The 14,008-nt window shown below is 37.1% G+C and overlaps 1 protein-coding gene across 3 annotated transcripts in view; it reads right to left on the reverse strand.

Annotated features, from left to right (window-relative positions):
• Positions 1-1,706: 1,706 nt before the first annotated feature.
• chst15 (carbohydrate sulfotransferase 15) overlaps positions 1,707-14,008 on the reverse strand; it is a 113,342-nt gene continuing 101,040 nt past the window's right edge. For all 3 annotated transcript variants that reach the window (XM_008106735.3, XM_003218584.4, XM_008106734.3), the window contains 3 exons: positions 10,390-10,546; positions 5,724-5,871; positions 1,707-2,305 (listed from right to left, as the gene is read on the reverse strand). In XM_008106735.3, coding sequence (XP_008104942.1) covers positions 2,115-2,305; positions 5,724-5,871; positions 10,390-10,546 — 496 coding nt within the window. In that variant the 3' untranslated portion in view covers positions 1,707-2,114. The remainder of the gene's footprint in view (positions 2,306-5,723; positions 5,872-10,389; positions 10,547-14,008) is intronic.

Below are 14,008 nucleotides of genomic sequence, written 5' to 3' on the forward strand. Positions count from 1 at the left end.
AATGTCTGTTGTTTCCAAATGCCGGCTGAGATCTTTTGGCACGACACCCAATGTGCCGATCACCACTGAGACCACCTGCACTGGTTTCTGACAGAGTCTTTGAAGTTCAATCTTGAGGTCCTGAGTTTTTCCTGTTGTTTTTCGTCAATGCGACTGTCACCTGGGATGGCGACATCAATGATCCAACCCTTTTTCTTTTCCAGAACTGTGATGTCTGGTGTGTTGTGTTCCAGAACTTTGTCAGTCTGGATTCGAAAGTCCCACAGTATCTTTGAGTGCTCATTTTCCAATACTTTTGCTGGTTTGTGATCCCACCAGTTCTTTGCTGCTGGCAGGTGGTACTTGAGGCATAAGTTCCAATGAATCATTTGGGCCACATAGTTGTGCCTCTGTTTGTAGTCTGTCTGTGCGATTTTCTTACAGCAGCTGAGGATATGATCAATGGTTTCGTCGGTTTCCTTGCACAGTCTGCATTTTGGGTTGTTGTTATTATTATTATTATTATTATTATTATTATTATTATTATTATTATTATTATTATTATTATAGAATTAATGGAGTTTGACACTACTTTAACTGCCATGGCTCAATGTTATGGAATCATGGGAGTAAGACACCTGCACTCCAGCAGTGATGGCTAAATAACTTATAAGACAACAACTCACGAGATTTCATAGCATTGAGCCATGGCAGTTAAAGTTGTGTCGAACTGAAGAAATTATACTGTGTAGATCAGTGGTTCCCAAAATTTTTTTGACCAAGGCTCACGTGAACAGGGACCACTCTCCGACATTACCAAAAGGGTTATGAATAAGTTTTTGTCAACTTTAGATTCGGTTTGGCTATTTAGGGTATTGATGCAAAAAAATGGATAGACCACTTCAGCTCTAGTTTCTGATACAAAACATATGCCATCCTGTAGTCGCTATCTGCTTGCCCACAGAAAACCATATTTAATAATCTAGAGATGCAATGGTCAGCTCTGTGGAAAAAAGTGGAAATAGAATTAATAAAATAAAATAAATAAATAAAGAGGAAGGAGGTTCACAGACCGGATTTTTGTTCTCACGGCTCACTGCTGGGCCACGACCCACAGGTTGAAAACCACTGGTGTAGATGCACCCAAAATCTCTAAAGTACTACAAGATCCCTTTACATATTGATTCAGATTAACACAACTATTTCTTTGAATTCTAGATATTGTACTATTCACTATACAAATTAGCATTACACATTTGGGCTATTCAATAGAACATTAAATAGCTATTTCTGCAGTACACACACACAATCTAATCCCAGTATTCTCTGTAGTCATGTCCATGTGGGATACAGATAAGCACACTGGATGTATTATTTAGGCTTGAAAGCAAATTTAAGTTTCCTCCTTCTTCCTTCATTCTTCATTATAATAAAACCTATCTTTATCCTACAGTGTTATTGAGTTGGGTAGTCTTTTATGTGGTGTCTCATCTTCCCCTTCAATTTTACATTTGAGAAAAAGCATTGTTAATAAAGAAAAACTCTTTACACTAAAATTACAAAAGAATGATATACTTCGGGACTATTTAAACATAATCCATTAATAACTCACTTCCTGTTGCTCTTCTGTTTCTAGCTACACAGTTGAGGCAAATTTAATAGGTTCATTGTGGCTGAAGAGTTTGCATACTAAAGTGTTTGGTTCCAATAAAAAGCAGGCTTTTAAATTAAAATCAATTAAATTTTAATGGTTAAAATGCTGTTTTGAATGCAAGACATAGCTTAAAAACAAAAATGGATGTGCATCTTAGGTGGCTAGTGCTAATTTCTGTACTGTAATAGCTTGCAAATTATATTTCAAAACCATAAACCAGAGGATGTAAGATTGCTTCATAACAACAATATCTACACAGTGTTCTTTTGCTGAGACAGAAAAAGTTGTTGCAAAGGAGATTGACAATCATGTTGCTTTATGTTCTTCTATAGTTTCTTTGACATATATTAACCTTCAGGAGAAAGATTTAATTGCAATAGAACTCTTGATCTCAGAATTAGTAATTGATTGCACCTTAAATCAGGATTTTAAAAAAATAAAATTTTCTTTAAGCATCGTATTTCTGGCACTGAAACTGTGGTTATGGTTTTTTCCATAAAAAAGCGTCATCAGAAAGAACTTGAGCCAGTTTTGTGTTAAAAGGCTGATAGAAATCTCGTAGAATTTCCTTTGTGAGAGGTAACATCGGGCCTAGATTTCGATCCTCGGGCCTTCTAGTGTTCGATGCAGGGCTCTTGGTAATGAGAGCCTCTTGTTTTTCAGTTAGGGCCCCTGTAGTGAAACAAACAAACAAACAAGCAAGCAAGCAAAGATTAACATATGTATGTACAGGTTTGTTGCCGATACATTTCCCCAAACATTTCAAAGATAAACAGTATTAAGTGGGGCCGTCCTGCCCCCGCACTAGTTATTTATTTGGAAGGTGTCTGTGAAGCAAGGAACAGATCGAATGCTACACATCTGAAATAAGAACAACAATTTATTAAATAACAGATCTCAAACTTCCTCTCCTCAAGAATTTTACTGCCAGTCTTTGTGGGGGGAGTTAAAGTCCTCAAAACAACTATAGTTTTGACTGGATGTCACTTTAATATGGTTTCAATTGGATCTCAGTCTGTTATATCTCCAATATGGCTTTACTTTGTGTCTTTACTTTCATATAGCTTTGATGTAAGTTCTATGTGGCTTCGATGTGACTTGTATAACTTTGATGTGACATTCTATTTTGTGGTTTTTCCACCTTCCTTAATCTTCATCTTTTTACCTCCACCTATACCCAGCCACTGCACTTTATTACTGATCCATCTTATTAGTGGCCTTGCAATATATTGCACATGTATATTTTATTGCCTTGCCTCCAATTGTTGAACATGCCCATTGCGCCCGGCTATTGGTTATTGGTTATCGGTTGTTGTTGAGTTTATGCTTTTATGATTTTCATATGGTTTGATGTATTAATTCATTGTAATTGAATGTATCTTATGTTGTTGTATTTTATTGTTGCTTTACTGGGCTTGGTCCCCACGTAAGATGCCCTGAATCCTTTCAGGGAGATGGGGTGGGATCTGAATTGTACTTGGTAGTTGAAGTTGATTAAATTGTACTTGGTGGTTGATTGATATTATTACCGCTGCATTAACTCCTGTTTTATTGTCTTACTGTGTTTTATTTTTTGTATATTGTGCAATGTGTTTATGCTGTTGTTTTTGTATATTATGATGGTCGGGCCTTGCCCCATGTGAGCCGCCCCGAGTCCCCGTGGGGAGATGGTGGCGGGGTATAAATAAAGTATTAGTAAAGATAAAGGTCTCCCCTGACATTAAGTCCAGTCGTGACCGACTCTGGGGGTTGGTGCTCATCTCCATTTCTAAGCCAAAGAGCCAGCGTTGTCCGTAGACATCTGCAAGGTCATGTGGAGCATGATTGCATGGAGTGCTGTTACCTTCCCGCTGGAGCGGTACCTATTGATCTACTCACATTTGCATGTTTTCGAACTGTTAGGTTGGCAGGAGCTGGGGCTAACAGCGGGCGCTCATTCCACTCCCGGAATTTGAACCTGGGACCTTTTTGTCTGCAAGTTCAACAGCTCAGTGTTTTAACACATTGTGCCATCAGGGCCCCCAAATAGATGATGATGATGATGATGATGATTATTATTATTATTAGAATAAAATTATTATTATTTTCCAATAGCACACTGCCTGACTCCTAAAGGAGCTAGAAGGGACTTGGCTAAAGCTCCACCACTGAGAGGTGGTTAAGTGTTAAAGGGACAAGGAGAGAAGGTTTCAAACAAAAGAGAAAAAGGCTGTCTAGACTAACCCCACAAACTGTATATAAAATGCTAATCTCCTCTAACTGAGGGCTTAACAGGAATAAACAGTGAGAAATCTTGAGGAGGCACGACAGGGCACTGAATACATGAAGCATGGATGGCTTGTATTTCTTTCTAGTTCCAGAAACAGAACCCATTTCAAATGAATTAAAACTTTACCAGGCTGTCAAACTCATTTCCATCAAAGTCTGCATCATCCTTATGGTTGCCTTCAAAGGGCCACTGAATCCATGACTGGAGAACTATATTTTTGACATAGTGGTTGGGGCTCATTAATTTCTACCCAATTTGGGTCTCCAGACATTACTGAGTGACACCTCCCATCACTTTTGATTATCTGCCATGCTGACTGGGTATAATGGGAACTGCACCCAACAAGACTTGTGGCTCCAAGGTGAGGGAAACATTGAAGAACATTTTAACATCAGCTATCACATCCACGAGTTTTGTATCTAAAATCAAACCCTATTATCCTGCAGTCTTTCAGATGTTCCTGTATCACATCAGCTCTAGTCCCCAATGTCTACTGATGAGGAATACAAGACATTGTGGGCATTTGAAGGGCCATATAAAATGACATGGTGGGGTGGATTCAGGCTGCAGGCCTTGAGTTTGACCCATGTGCTCTACACCAAACCTGCTGATTGTCTCCCCACTGATTTTATTTAGTGAAAGAGAAATCATTCACATTAAAGCTTATAGCCAAATAACATTTCTTGTTCGACATCTTTTGAAAACATTGCATAGCAGACGACTGTAGGAAAATCCTGTTCCACAAGCAGAAATTGATTTCACCCTAAACTGATTAATTGTTTCATGTGTAGAAGGGCTCCTTAGCAGGACTTCTAGATCATGTTCCAAAAACAAATCTGGTTTCTGAAAGTATGAGGAGTGTATGTGAGTTATAATTCTAATGTGGAAAAAAGTATAAAAGATGAAAGGTATGTTTCTTATTCTATTTGTAAGTTCCCACAAATTAATGCTAATTTAGTACATTATTCAAGATAACATTCCAAAGTGTTGACACTTTTGAAACATCTAATAATTAATAGCACTCATCCCCTTATATTATCAGTTTGTTGTGTTGAATCATAAGGAGTGAAAATCATTCCTCATGGTTAACTTTAAAAAATATGACAGTATAAAATAATCAATTCACATTTAAGGTAAAATATTGTTTCTGTTTAACATTATGCTTTTGGAAATCATAACTATTTCACATTTATTCCTTCAAAGGAAGATTTTATGGCTTACTTTAAATAATTTATTAATTCATAAGAGGTCCAGACAAAAATCATTTCAATACTGAACTGGGCTCTACTGACATCATGCCATTTGAGTGAATGCATTTTCCTATTTAGGTTATGACCAAATTGTTTTAACATGGAAATTGTGACGTATGTAGCCATAACCTTTGACACACATACTGTACTTCTGGTAAAATGGTGAATTTGCTATTTTTCTGAAATGTGACTGCAAATTAATTGACTAAAATATGTGTGAAGTAAATCTAAATGCAGTGTGATTTTAAAAAGGGGGGTAATTAAAATAATTATTGTTTTATGGACATTGCAAGGTTACATTTAAGCAACCTCAACAATTAAGTTTGAATATATGCAGTCCAATTATGTAGTGGATATTAATGTTATTGAACTTTTTAAGGCCAGCAAATTGTGCCTTGTGAATATATGCCCAACTGGACAAGTATCTCAGTAGACCAGGCAGACTACATACAGAAAGGAAACCCCAGTGTATGACTATTGCCAGGATGCATTAATCCATTTCTGAAGGTGATAGACAAATGAATGGACCAAAAGATCAAACCTAAAGCTCAGAGATGTACAACATACCTACCTAAATCAAGAAACTGGAACACCATGTGCATAGTAAACTTAACATTGGATGCATGATCCTCCAAGCGAAGAACTAGTATTTGATCTTTATTAAAAACTGTCAGCCAGTCCAGAAGAAAAACAACATACAGACCAACTTGGAGCCTTACCTAAAAGGATGAAAAATAATAATATAAATGATTGTGCTAAATACATAAAACAAACAAGCACAAATGCAGATTTTAATTATATCATTTTTATATACCTGCTGTCTTTCTGCTGACAGACAGATATTTTATTTAGATAATCTTTTAAGTTATGGTGTTTGCTCAAGGGCACTTTAATATGTTTGGTGATGATTACTTTTTATTGCAAAGGGCTTTTAAATTTTAATTATAATTTTGAATTAGCAGGCTAAGCATTCTTTATCCAAAATGCTTGGGACTATAAGTGTTTGAGGGGTTTTTGTTTTTTTTTTGGATTTTGGAATACTTGCAAAATGAAATATCATGGACATGGACACATAATCTAAACACATAATGTATGTGTGCATATACATATTAATTTTATACACAATATTTTAATCATCTTGTGCATGAAATAAAGTGTATGAATACTGAACCATCAGAAAGCAAAGGTGTAAAGAAGTGTATGATTTTATTTTGTTTAATGATGACATGTTTATTTGATTTGTTTAAACAGTCAGGTTTAGTTAATTTAAAATGGTGAGTATTAGAGCTGTTAATACCAGCATTGAAGAACCGGTTGCTATGACAACGGGGGCGGAGCCAACCGCCATTTGGAAAGGAAAAGGGGAATGTTTTAAAACATTTAAAACTTCTTTTCCCTTTCATTCTTGGTGATTACCACTTTACAACAGATGAGCATGGGGGGTGACAGCAAGAATGAACCATACATGTAATGGAATATATTAATGATACAGTAATTGTTTCATAATTAGCCATCTAAGTTTTTGTCTTAATTGTATGCTTTAGCTAAGAAAAAATGTAGGCCAAGCTTTGGGATATGTTGTATTTGCTAGCTGCCTTTCTTTTTTTTCTAAACCAATGATCCAGAGCTACTGTGAGAAGTATTGGTTAAAAAACAAACCCACAAAACACCCTTATTCTTATCCTCTTTGGATTGCTTTTTATTTTTACTGCAGGTGACCCTGATGCCATAAGGTGACAAGCATAGTTTAAAAGTGTGCTGATCATAAACCTGATTCTGGACCAACATTGTCAGCTACCTTCATAGACCTTCCAGGTCACAAATTCCATTAAGTCGAAAGGATTTGGGAGTATAGTGGTTGTGTGTGTGTATGTGTGTGTGACTCTAGATGCAGAAGTAAAGACAGCCTTGAGCCCCTTCAAATGTGTACTGGTACAAAAATCAAAGGAATATGTATTGTCTGTTGCTACCTCCTTTGGCAAGTTTTCTGATCTAGGACTCCAAAGGGCCATTCGTACTTCACAACTGATGAAAAATACTCCTTGTTTGTTCTTATGGCTATTTTTCCTCGGCAAAGATATACATCTAGATATTGCAAACCGAGAAGTCTGTGATTTTTAGTCGCAGGAAGAAGACTGATTCTCATGTGGAGGATCAGGGTGGCTCAAATAAAAGAATTTGAGTCAGGTCTAAAATAAAAGGATTTATTTTAGACAGTCTGTGATTTTAAATCACAGGGAGCAGTCTGGTTTCAAGACTGAAGGGAACCAGAGGGACAGACCTCTATTAGGCCAGACTAAGCAAGTTAGGGGACTTGTTTAGGGTCATTTACAGAGGCTGTGGATTAGGGAAAGTTAATCCCAGTAGATCCAGGAGGATCAGGTTTTAGTTTAGCTGAGAGGAAGAAGTATTTTGAAAGTCTGAACACCTCATATCTGTTTGTAACCATTAAGCTAAGTGCCTTTAAAAGGTTATAAGAAACCATCAAGCTCTGTACATGCAATAAACTTGTTTTAATTTTATTCCATCTAAGTCTCTGTCATACTCCTGTACTAAGTTAAGCAACATCAACATCTGAGGTAAAATAAGCAAAGAAGGTATAAAAAGAACCAGTGCCATCTGCCGACATCTCCTCCATTGGTGGCAGCGAAGAAGATAATTAAATAAATAATTAATTAGAATCATCATCCATAAGACATCTTTATAATTGGTGGTATCTGTGTGTGTGGTGGGATCAAGAGGATTCCATCTCTGTCACACATCTGTGTACACCTCTCCACAATTTGGTGGCAGCGGTGGGATCAAGAGGATTCCATTCCTGTCACACATCTCCACAAAAGGTATCACTATTTCAGCCATTTATGGGGACAAAATTGGAATATTTCAGGTTTCCAAATAAGGCCTACTCAACTTGTGTTTTTAATTTTTGATCATTAGCTATGTTGAGTACTATTTTAATGAAACTATGAGTTATAAAAGAATTAAATTAAAAAGTAATCAAGGCTGGATCTACACTATCCAATATCTCAGAATCTGATCCCAGATTATCTCTTTTGAACTGGATTATATGCATCTACACTGCCAGATAACCTAGGATAAGGAGATAATCTGGGACCAGATCCAGAGATATAGGATATAGATCCAACTTTAACCTTCTCTACTATTCCAGCTGATTGCAGTCTTAAACACAAGCCGTCATGATGTCTAATTGATATATCCTCAGCTAACATCCTATACTATTTAAATGTAACATCTATTTAAATTGGTTATTGGTTTATTGCTTTTTTATCATCATTTTATTTTGATTATTGTTGTGTTATTTACACTTTTGTAAGACGCTCCAAGTCCCCTCAGGAAGATGGGATGGATTATAAATAAAGTTACTACTACTACTACTACTAAGTTACACTGTTGACATTGTAGAAGAAACAAGGCATTATTTCAAACACATGGGACTTCCCTTCTGAATTTAAGCACTTAATCTCAGTTCAACTACAAGGTAAACATTTTAACTTATTTACTTACTGGAGGAAGAAAGTCTTCTTTTTAAAAAAACAAACAAACAAACAAACTTCATAATCTTGAAACAGTTGAAATGTATTGGGATAATGCAGCAGTGTGGATAGTGATAACTATTAGCCCTCATCATGAAATTGTAAAGGGGTGGGTGGAAATGGGCAGCCAAATGCAATGTGTCTTTGACATCACTCAGGTAATATACTTGTTAACTGTTATATCCATGTTAACCTGAATGATAAGTTGTAAACAAATGTGAAATGGTCATCCGTATCAGCTGCCTATAATTCTACTATTTCACAACCCAAGGCAGCATCCCTATTCCAAGACCTACCCTGCCCCTTCTATCCACCATTTTATCTGAGACAGGTCTTCCAGAAACCAATCAATTCTCATCATATTAATGTCATTATTGTAGCTCAGGAGCAGTCACAGCAGCCAGAGGCCGATGGGTTCTCTAATGAGAGTCAGACTGGATTGTGGGATTCATTCTGATGCAGGCAAGAAAGTGAAACCGTGTCAGATAGTAATGCAGGCACAGATGCAGGGTTTGAGAATGTAATTGCCTCTAAACCTCAAAGTCAGGTACAAGAGTTGGAATCATCCTACCTAGATAAGAAGTCTAGCAAAGACAAACTGAGATAAACTCTCATGAGAATGACCTCAGCAAGGAGGCACGTTTGCAAATTAGAGCAGATAGCCAGCTTCGTAGATCAACACGGCTTTGTAGGAAGCAGAAATTTTAGGGCAGATGTAATGCTTTCATGTCTGTTTATTAGAAGCTAATAGACACTGATTTCAGTTCAGGCAACATGGCTTTCAAGTACAGCTAGACCTGGCTTCTCTAGTCCCTGTATCAAGTCTTGCTTTTGAGATTCAAGCATTCTGGACATTTTTCATGTTCTTGTTTTGTATTCTTGTTTAGGTTTTGTTTATGGATTAAAGCTGCCTTTTTATTTTGGGACTGTCTTGCTTTTGGATTTACAAGAGACAATTAATTATTGACTTTTTGGATTTTCATCTTATTTCCTTAACCCTGCTTTTTACTATATATCTTTTGTGTGTTTTTGCAATAAATTGTTTGCCTTTACTCTGGACTCTTGTGTGATGCTATGGTCATAAGTGGCTACAGCCCTGGGGTACGACAGTCATTTTTTGGAACAGAGCTTTTAACTAAAATTAGACAAGGGCAAACCAATTCTACTAGGCAGTCCACAAACATTACCTGGAAGAAGAAATCTGAAATGGAATAATTCAGATGCAGTTGGGAACCAACCCATATTACCCTCAATTTTTCTTCCTCAAACTCTTAACCTATATAACTATTAGATAGAAAGAGGTCTCCGACCAAGACTTTTGCATAAATGAGGTTTCTATATGAACATTCTTTTGAATCGCTCGTTCCCAACTTTTGGACCTCTAGTTGTTTTTGACATCAACTCCCAGAAATCCCAGTCAGCTTGCTAGCTGTTAGGAAATGTGGGAGCTGAAGACCAAAACACTTGGAGGACCAAAGGTTGGGAACCACTGTTTTACAGAGTGAAACTTGTATTCACCTGAAACCCCAACAACAATCTAAGGTGATACAACCCATTTTTTTGTGAAGCAAGAAGCAAGATCTTAATTTTGTAAGGATTTTGTTTTAAACTTTTCGTGTGGTAACATTGGTTTTATAATCCATTTTTAAGCATGTAATCAAGTATGAATTTTAATTTACATACTGGCATGGCATTGTTAAGAGAGTTGTTGTATACACAGGCTCTCAGGGAATAATCTGCAAGGCAATTTTCAAAGAGCTGCAGTGATTCTGCCACTTTTTCATGGAAGTCTTCGACTGATTTGTTAGCACTTGCAAAGTAGAGATAATCAGAATACAATCTGTGAATGACAAAAAATTGGAACAAATGAAAAGCAGTTGCAGTCAAGTCATGTTATCATAATGAAAAGAAAGGTAGTGGAACAACAGCGATTGTCCAGGGAATTAAAAGGCATGTTATTTGTATAATGAGATTTTATTTAGACTATAGCAAGTAACTTTGTATTTTTTTTCTCCAGCAAAATCATGACAGTTCAGCTGTCATATGCAGACAGCTTACTCAGATTCACTGATAGGTTGGGTATGTTAGAAAGGCAGACCTCATCCTTGAGGGCCCTTCCAGACAGGCCCTGTATCCCAGGATCTGATCCCAAGTTTTCTGCTTTGAACTGGGTTATATGAGTCCACACTGCCAGATAATCTGGGATAAACAGAAAACCTGGGATCAGATCCTAGGATCTAAGGCCTGTCTGAAAGGGCCCTGAGAAAACTAAGACCATTTCCAAAGCATCTTTTTAGAATCCCATTGTACATAATGAGAATGTTTTAATTTTTTTTTTTTGGATGGACAGAAAAATAATAATGGCCCGTCCACACAGCCATATAACCCAGAATATCAAGGCAGAAAATCCCACAATATCTTCTTTGAACTGGGTTAACTGAGCCCACACTGCCATTTATTCCAGTTCAAAGCAGAAAATATGGGATTTTATTCAGTTGTGGAAGGGGCCTTAGTGAAAATACTCCAGATCCAGGGGCCTGTCCTATTACTGCTGTCATATAGGTTTGCTAACTTATTGTTCTCATCCCTCCAACTATCTGTAAAAGTCTTGCAGAATTCATTTCTCATTTTCACATTATTATTTTCTTGATGCTGTTCCTCATTCTCATAACTTCTACCACCACCTATATAATGATAAATTTCTAAATCAATTTGTTTCAAAACCTTGTTATCTTTTTTGTTACTTATTAGAAGTTCTTTTCTTCAATTTGCCATTTTCTCTTTTCATTTCCTTAACTTTTCTCAACAAGCAACTACCTTTTCATTAGGATACAGTGTTTCAGTACATGGTCTACTCTGGAACCTTCCTTGAGCTAACTTTGAATGAAAAAAGCTACCTTTGAAGGAAAAATTCTACTAGAACAAGCCCATACAGCCTGGAAACCACACAAAATCCCAAATTTAATTGAACTGGTGTATAGCTCTAGCAAAATCTTACTGTTGATTTATGATTTTGGCCTACAACTCCAGAAATCCCAGCCAGTTTACCAGCTGTTAGGATTTCTGGCAGTTGAAGGTAAAAACACTTGGGGGCCCACAGGTTGAGAACCACTGTTCTAGACTGACAACATGTTTTTGCTTTCTTTCATAATAATAATAATAATAATAATAATAATAATAATAATAATAATAATAATAATAATAATAACTACTGTGCAGTTTTCTGGCATTGTATATTTCTGCCACTTCTGTGACTGTTCATTTGTATTTTGATTCTGTAGCCAACTTGTCAATGGATGTCCGGAATCAGCAGCATCAACCGTGGTCCTTTTTATCCTGGGCGATGACCGAGCCAGTACAGACTTCGTTTTGGTTTGTTTCTCCATAATGCTAATGAGTTAGGTGCTCTTAGTTCCACTCCTTAACTGAGACCTCTCCGGCTTGGTTGGACCTGCCGGTAGTTACATTACCACCAGCACAGCTCTCAGCATCTTTGGAGCAGTTAACCCCCCTCCCCCCCCCCCAAAAAAAAAAGAAAGAAAAAAGAATTGAACTACAAAGGCTCTGGCATAAACCAGAGCAGGAGGTCCCAGTGGTAATTGGCACACTGGGTGCCATGCCAAAAGATCTCAATAGGCATTTGGAAACAATAAACATTGACAAAATTACTATCTGTCCAACTGCAAAAGGCCACCTTACTGGGATCTGTATGCATCATCCGAAAATACATCACACAGTCCTAAACACTTGGGAAGTGTTCGACTTGTTGACTTAAGCATGAGGCATTCTCCATTAGCAACAAGGACTAGTTAACTGGTCATGACTGAAGGCAAAACAGATGAAGCCAAATACAGGGCAATTCTAGAAGAAAACCTGTGTTTATCTACAGCTGTGGTTCTCAACCTGGGGTCTCCAGATGTTTTTTGCCTTCAGCTCCCAGAAATCCTAACATCTGGTAAACTGACTGGGATTTCTGGAAGTTGTAGGCCAAAAACATCTGGGGACACTAGGTTGAGAACCACTGGTCTACAATTTCTGTAGTATCTTGTGCACATTAAGTGGCATCAATGCCAGTTCAACCCAATTTCAAGTTATAACAAAAATGATAAATGAAAATGTAGAAAGGTCTGGGCAATGTATATCCAAATTTGTCCACCTCTGATCTAAGCTGTATCACAACCATGACTACTTACTTTAAGTTCTTTCTCAGTACCTAAGGCAACATAGCATTTTCCCCAAAGCAAAATATTCAATAGGCAATAACGTCCACCTTGAAGACATTTCACAAATGAGCTGCGATAAATCGTTATAACCTCTTAAAATCAGCTGGGTTACTGGAAATAGAACAGTGTACAACCTTTTTGGATCTATAACCCATCTTTAACCTTGAATTACAGCACATAAATATATATATTTTCGTTGTGAATTTGGTCTTTTCTCTCTCTTACAAACTTTGTGTTAAAAAAGGAAAGAAAGAAGGAGATGGGGAAAGGTACTCTTATTCTTGGTGCAACAGATCATGATGCAATCGATCTCTGGATCTTCACTATATTTTATTTATTTATTTATTTATTTATTTATAATGTGATAGAACAGAAGTTATATTACACGGCACTCACTAATTCAATATTTCCAATTCAGCAATGAAATTATTCACTGAGGGTTTTTTAAAAAAGCTGGCATACTGTAATTTTTCTCCATTGTAACTGAACGGGAGCTTATGTTCCAAGTCCAAAGGCACAATATAAAATACACCAAGACTAGCAAACATTAGAGTCACACTGCAGAACATTTCCAAATCATTTCCAGAAGAAAGCCAATTCTCCCATCTCTCTTGCATACAATTACCATATGTTAGCATTCAGAGGCTACAAAATATATTCATCAAGTCAACAGCGTGTTTCCAAATATAACTCTTGACACAAAGCGTGGCAAGTAGTGTCTTAAACTATATTGTGAATAAATCGTATTCTCTCATGTCCCTGCATGGGAAGCTGGAGCTGACATACAGGAGCTCACCCCGCTCCCTGGATTTGAACCACCAGCCTTTTAGTCAGTAGTCCTGCCGGCACAAGGGCTTAACCCATTGCGCCACCGGGTGCTCCTGACCAGTACAGGAGGATAAATAAGCACAAACCTAATAGAAACATCATTCATCCATGCTCCAATAGCTGGCAAAATGAATCTCCTTTTCTTCATGCAGCTGATACCCTATAAAGCAGGCATGGGACAACTTCAGCTTATTAAACCAACAAATTCTGTGAAGTGTTAGCAGTACGTATTTGGGTAAATAGAATTCCTA

Source organism: Anolis carolinensis, chromosome 3, assembly GCF_035594765.1.
Source record: "Anolis carolinensis isolate JA03-04 chromosome 3, rAnoCar3.1.pri, whole genome shotgun sequence".
Lineage (NCBI taxonomy): Eukaryota > Metazoa > Chordata > Lepidosauria > Squamata > Dactyloidae > Anolis > Anolis carolinensis.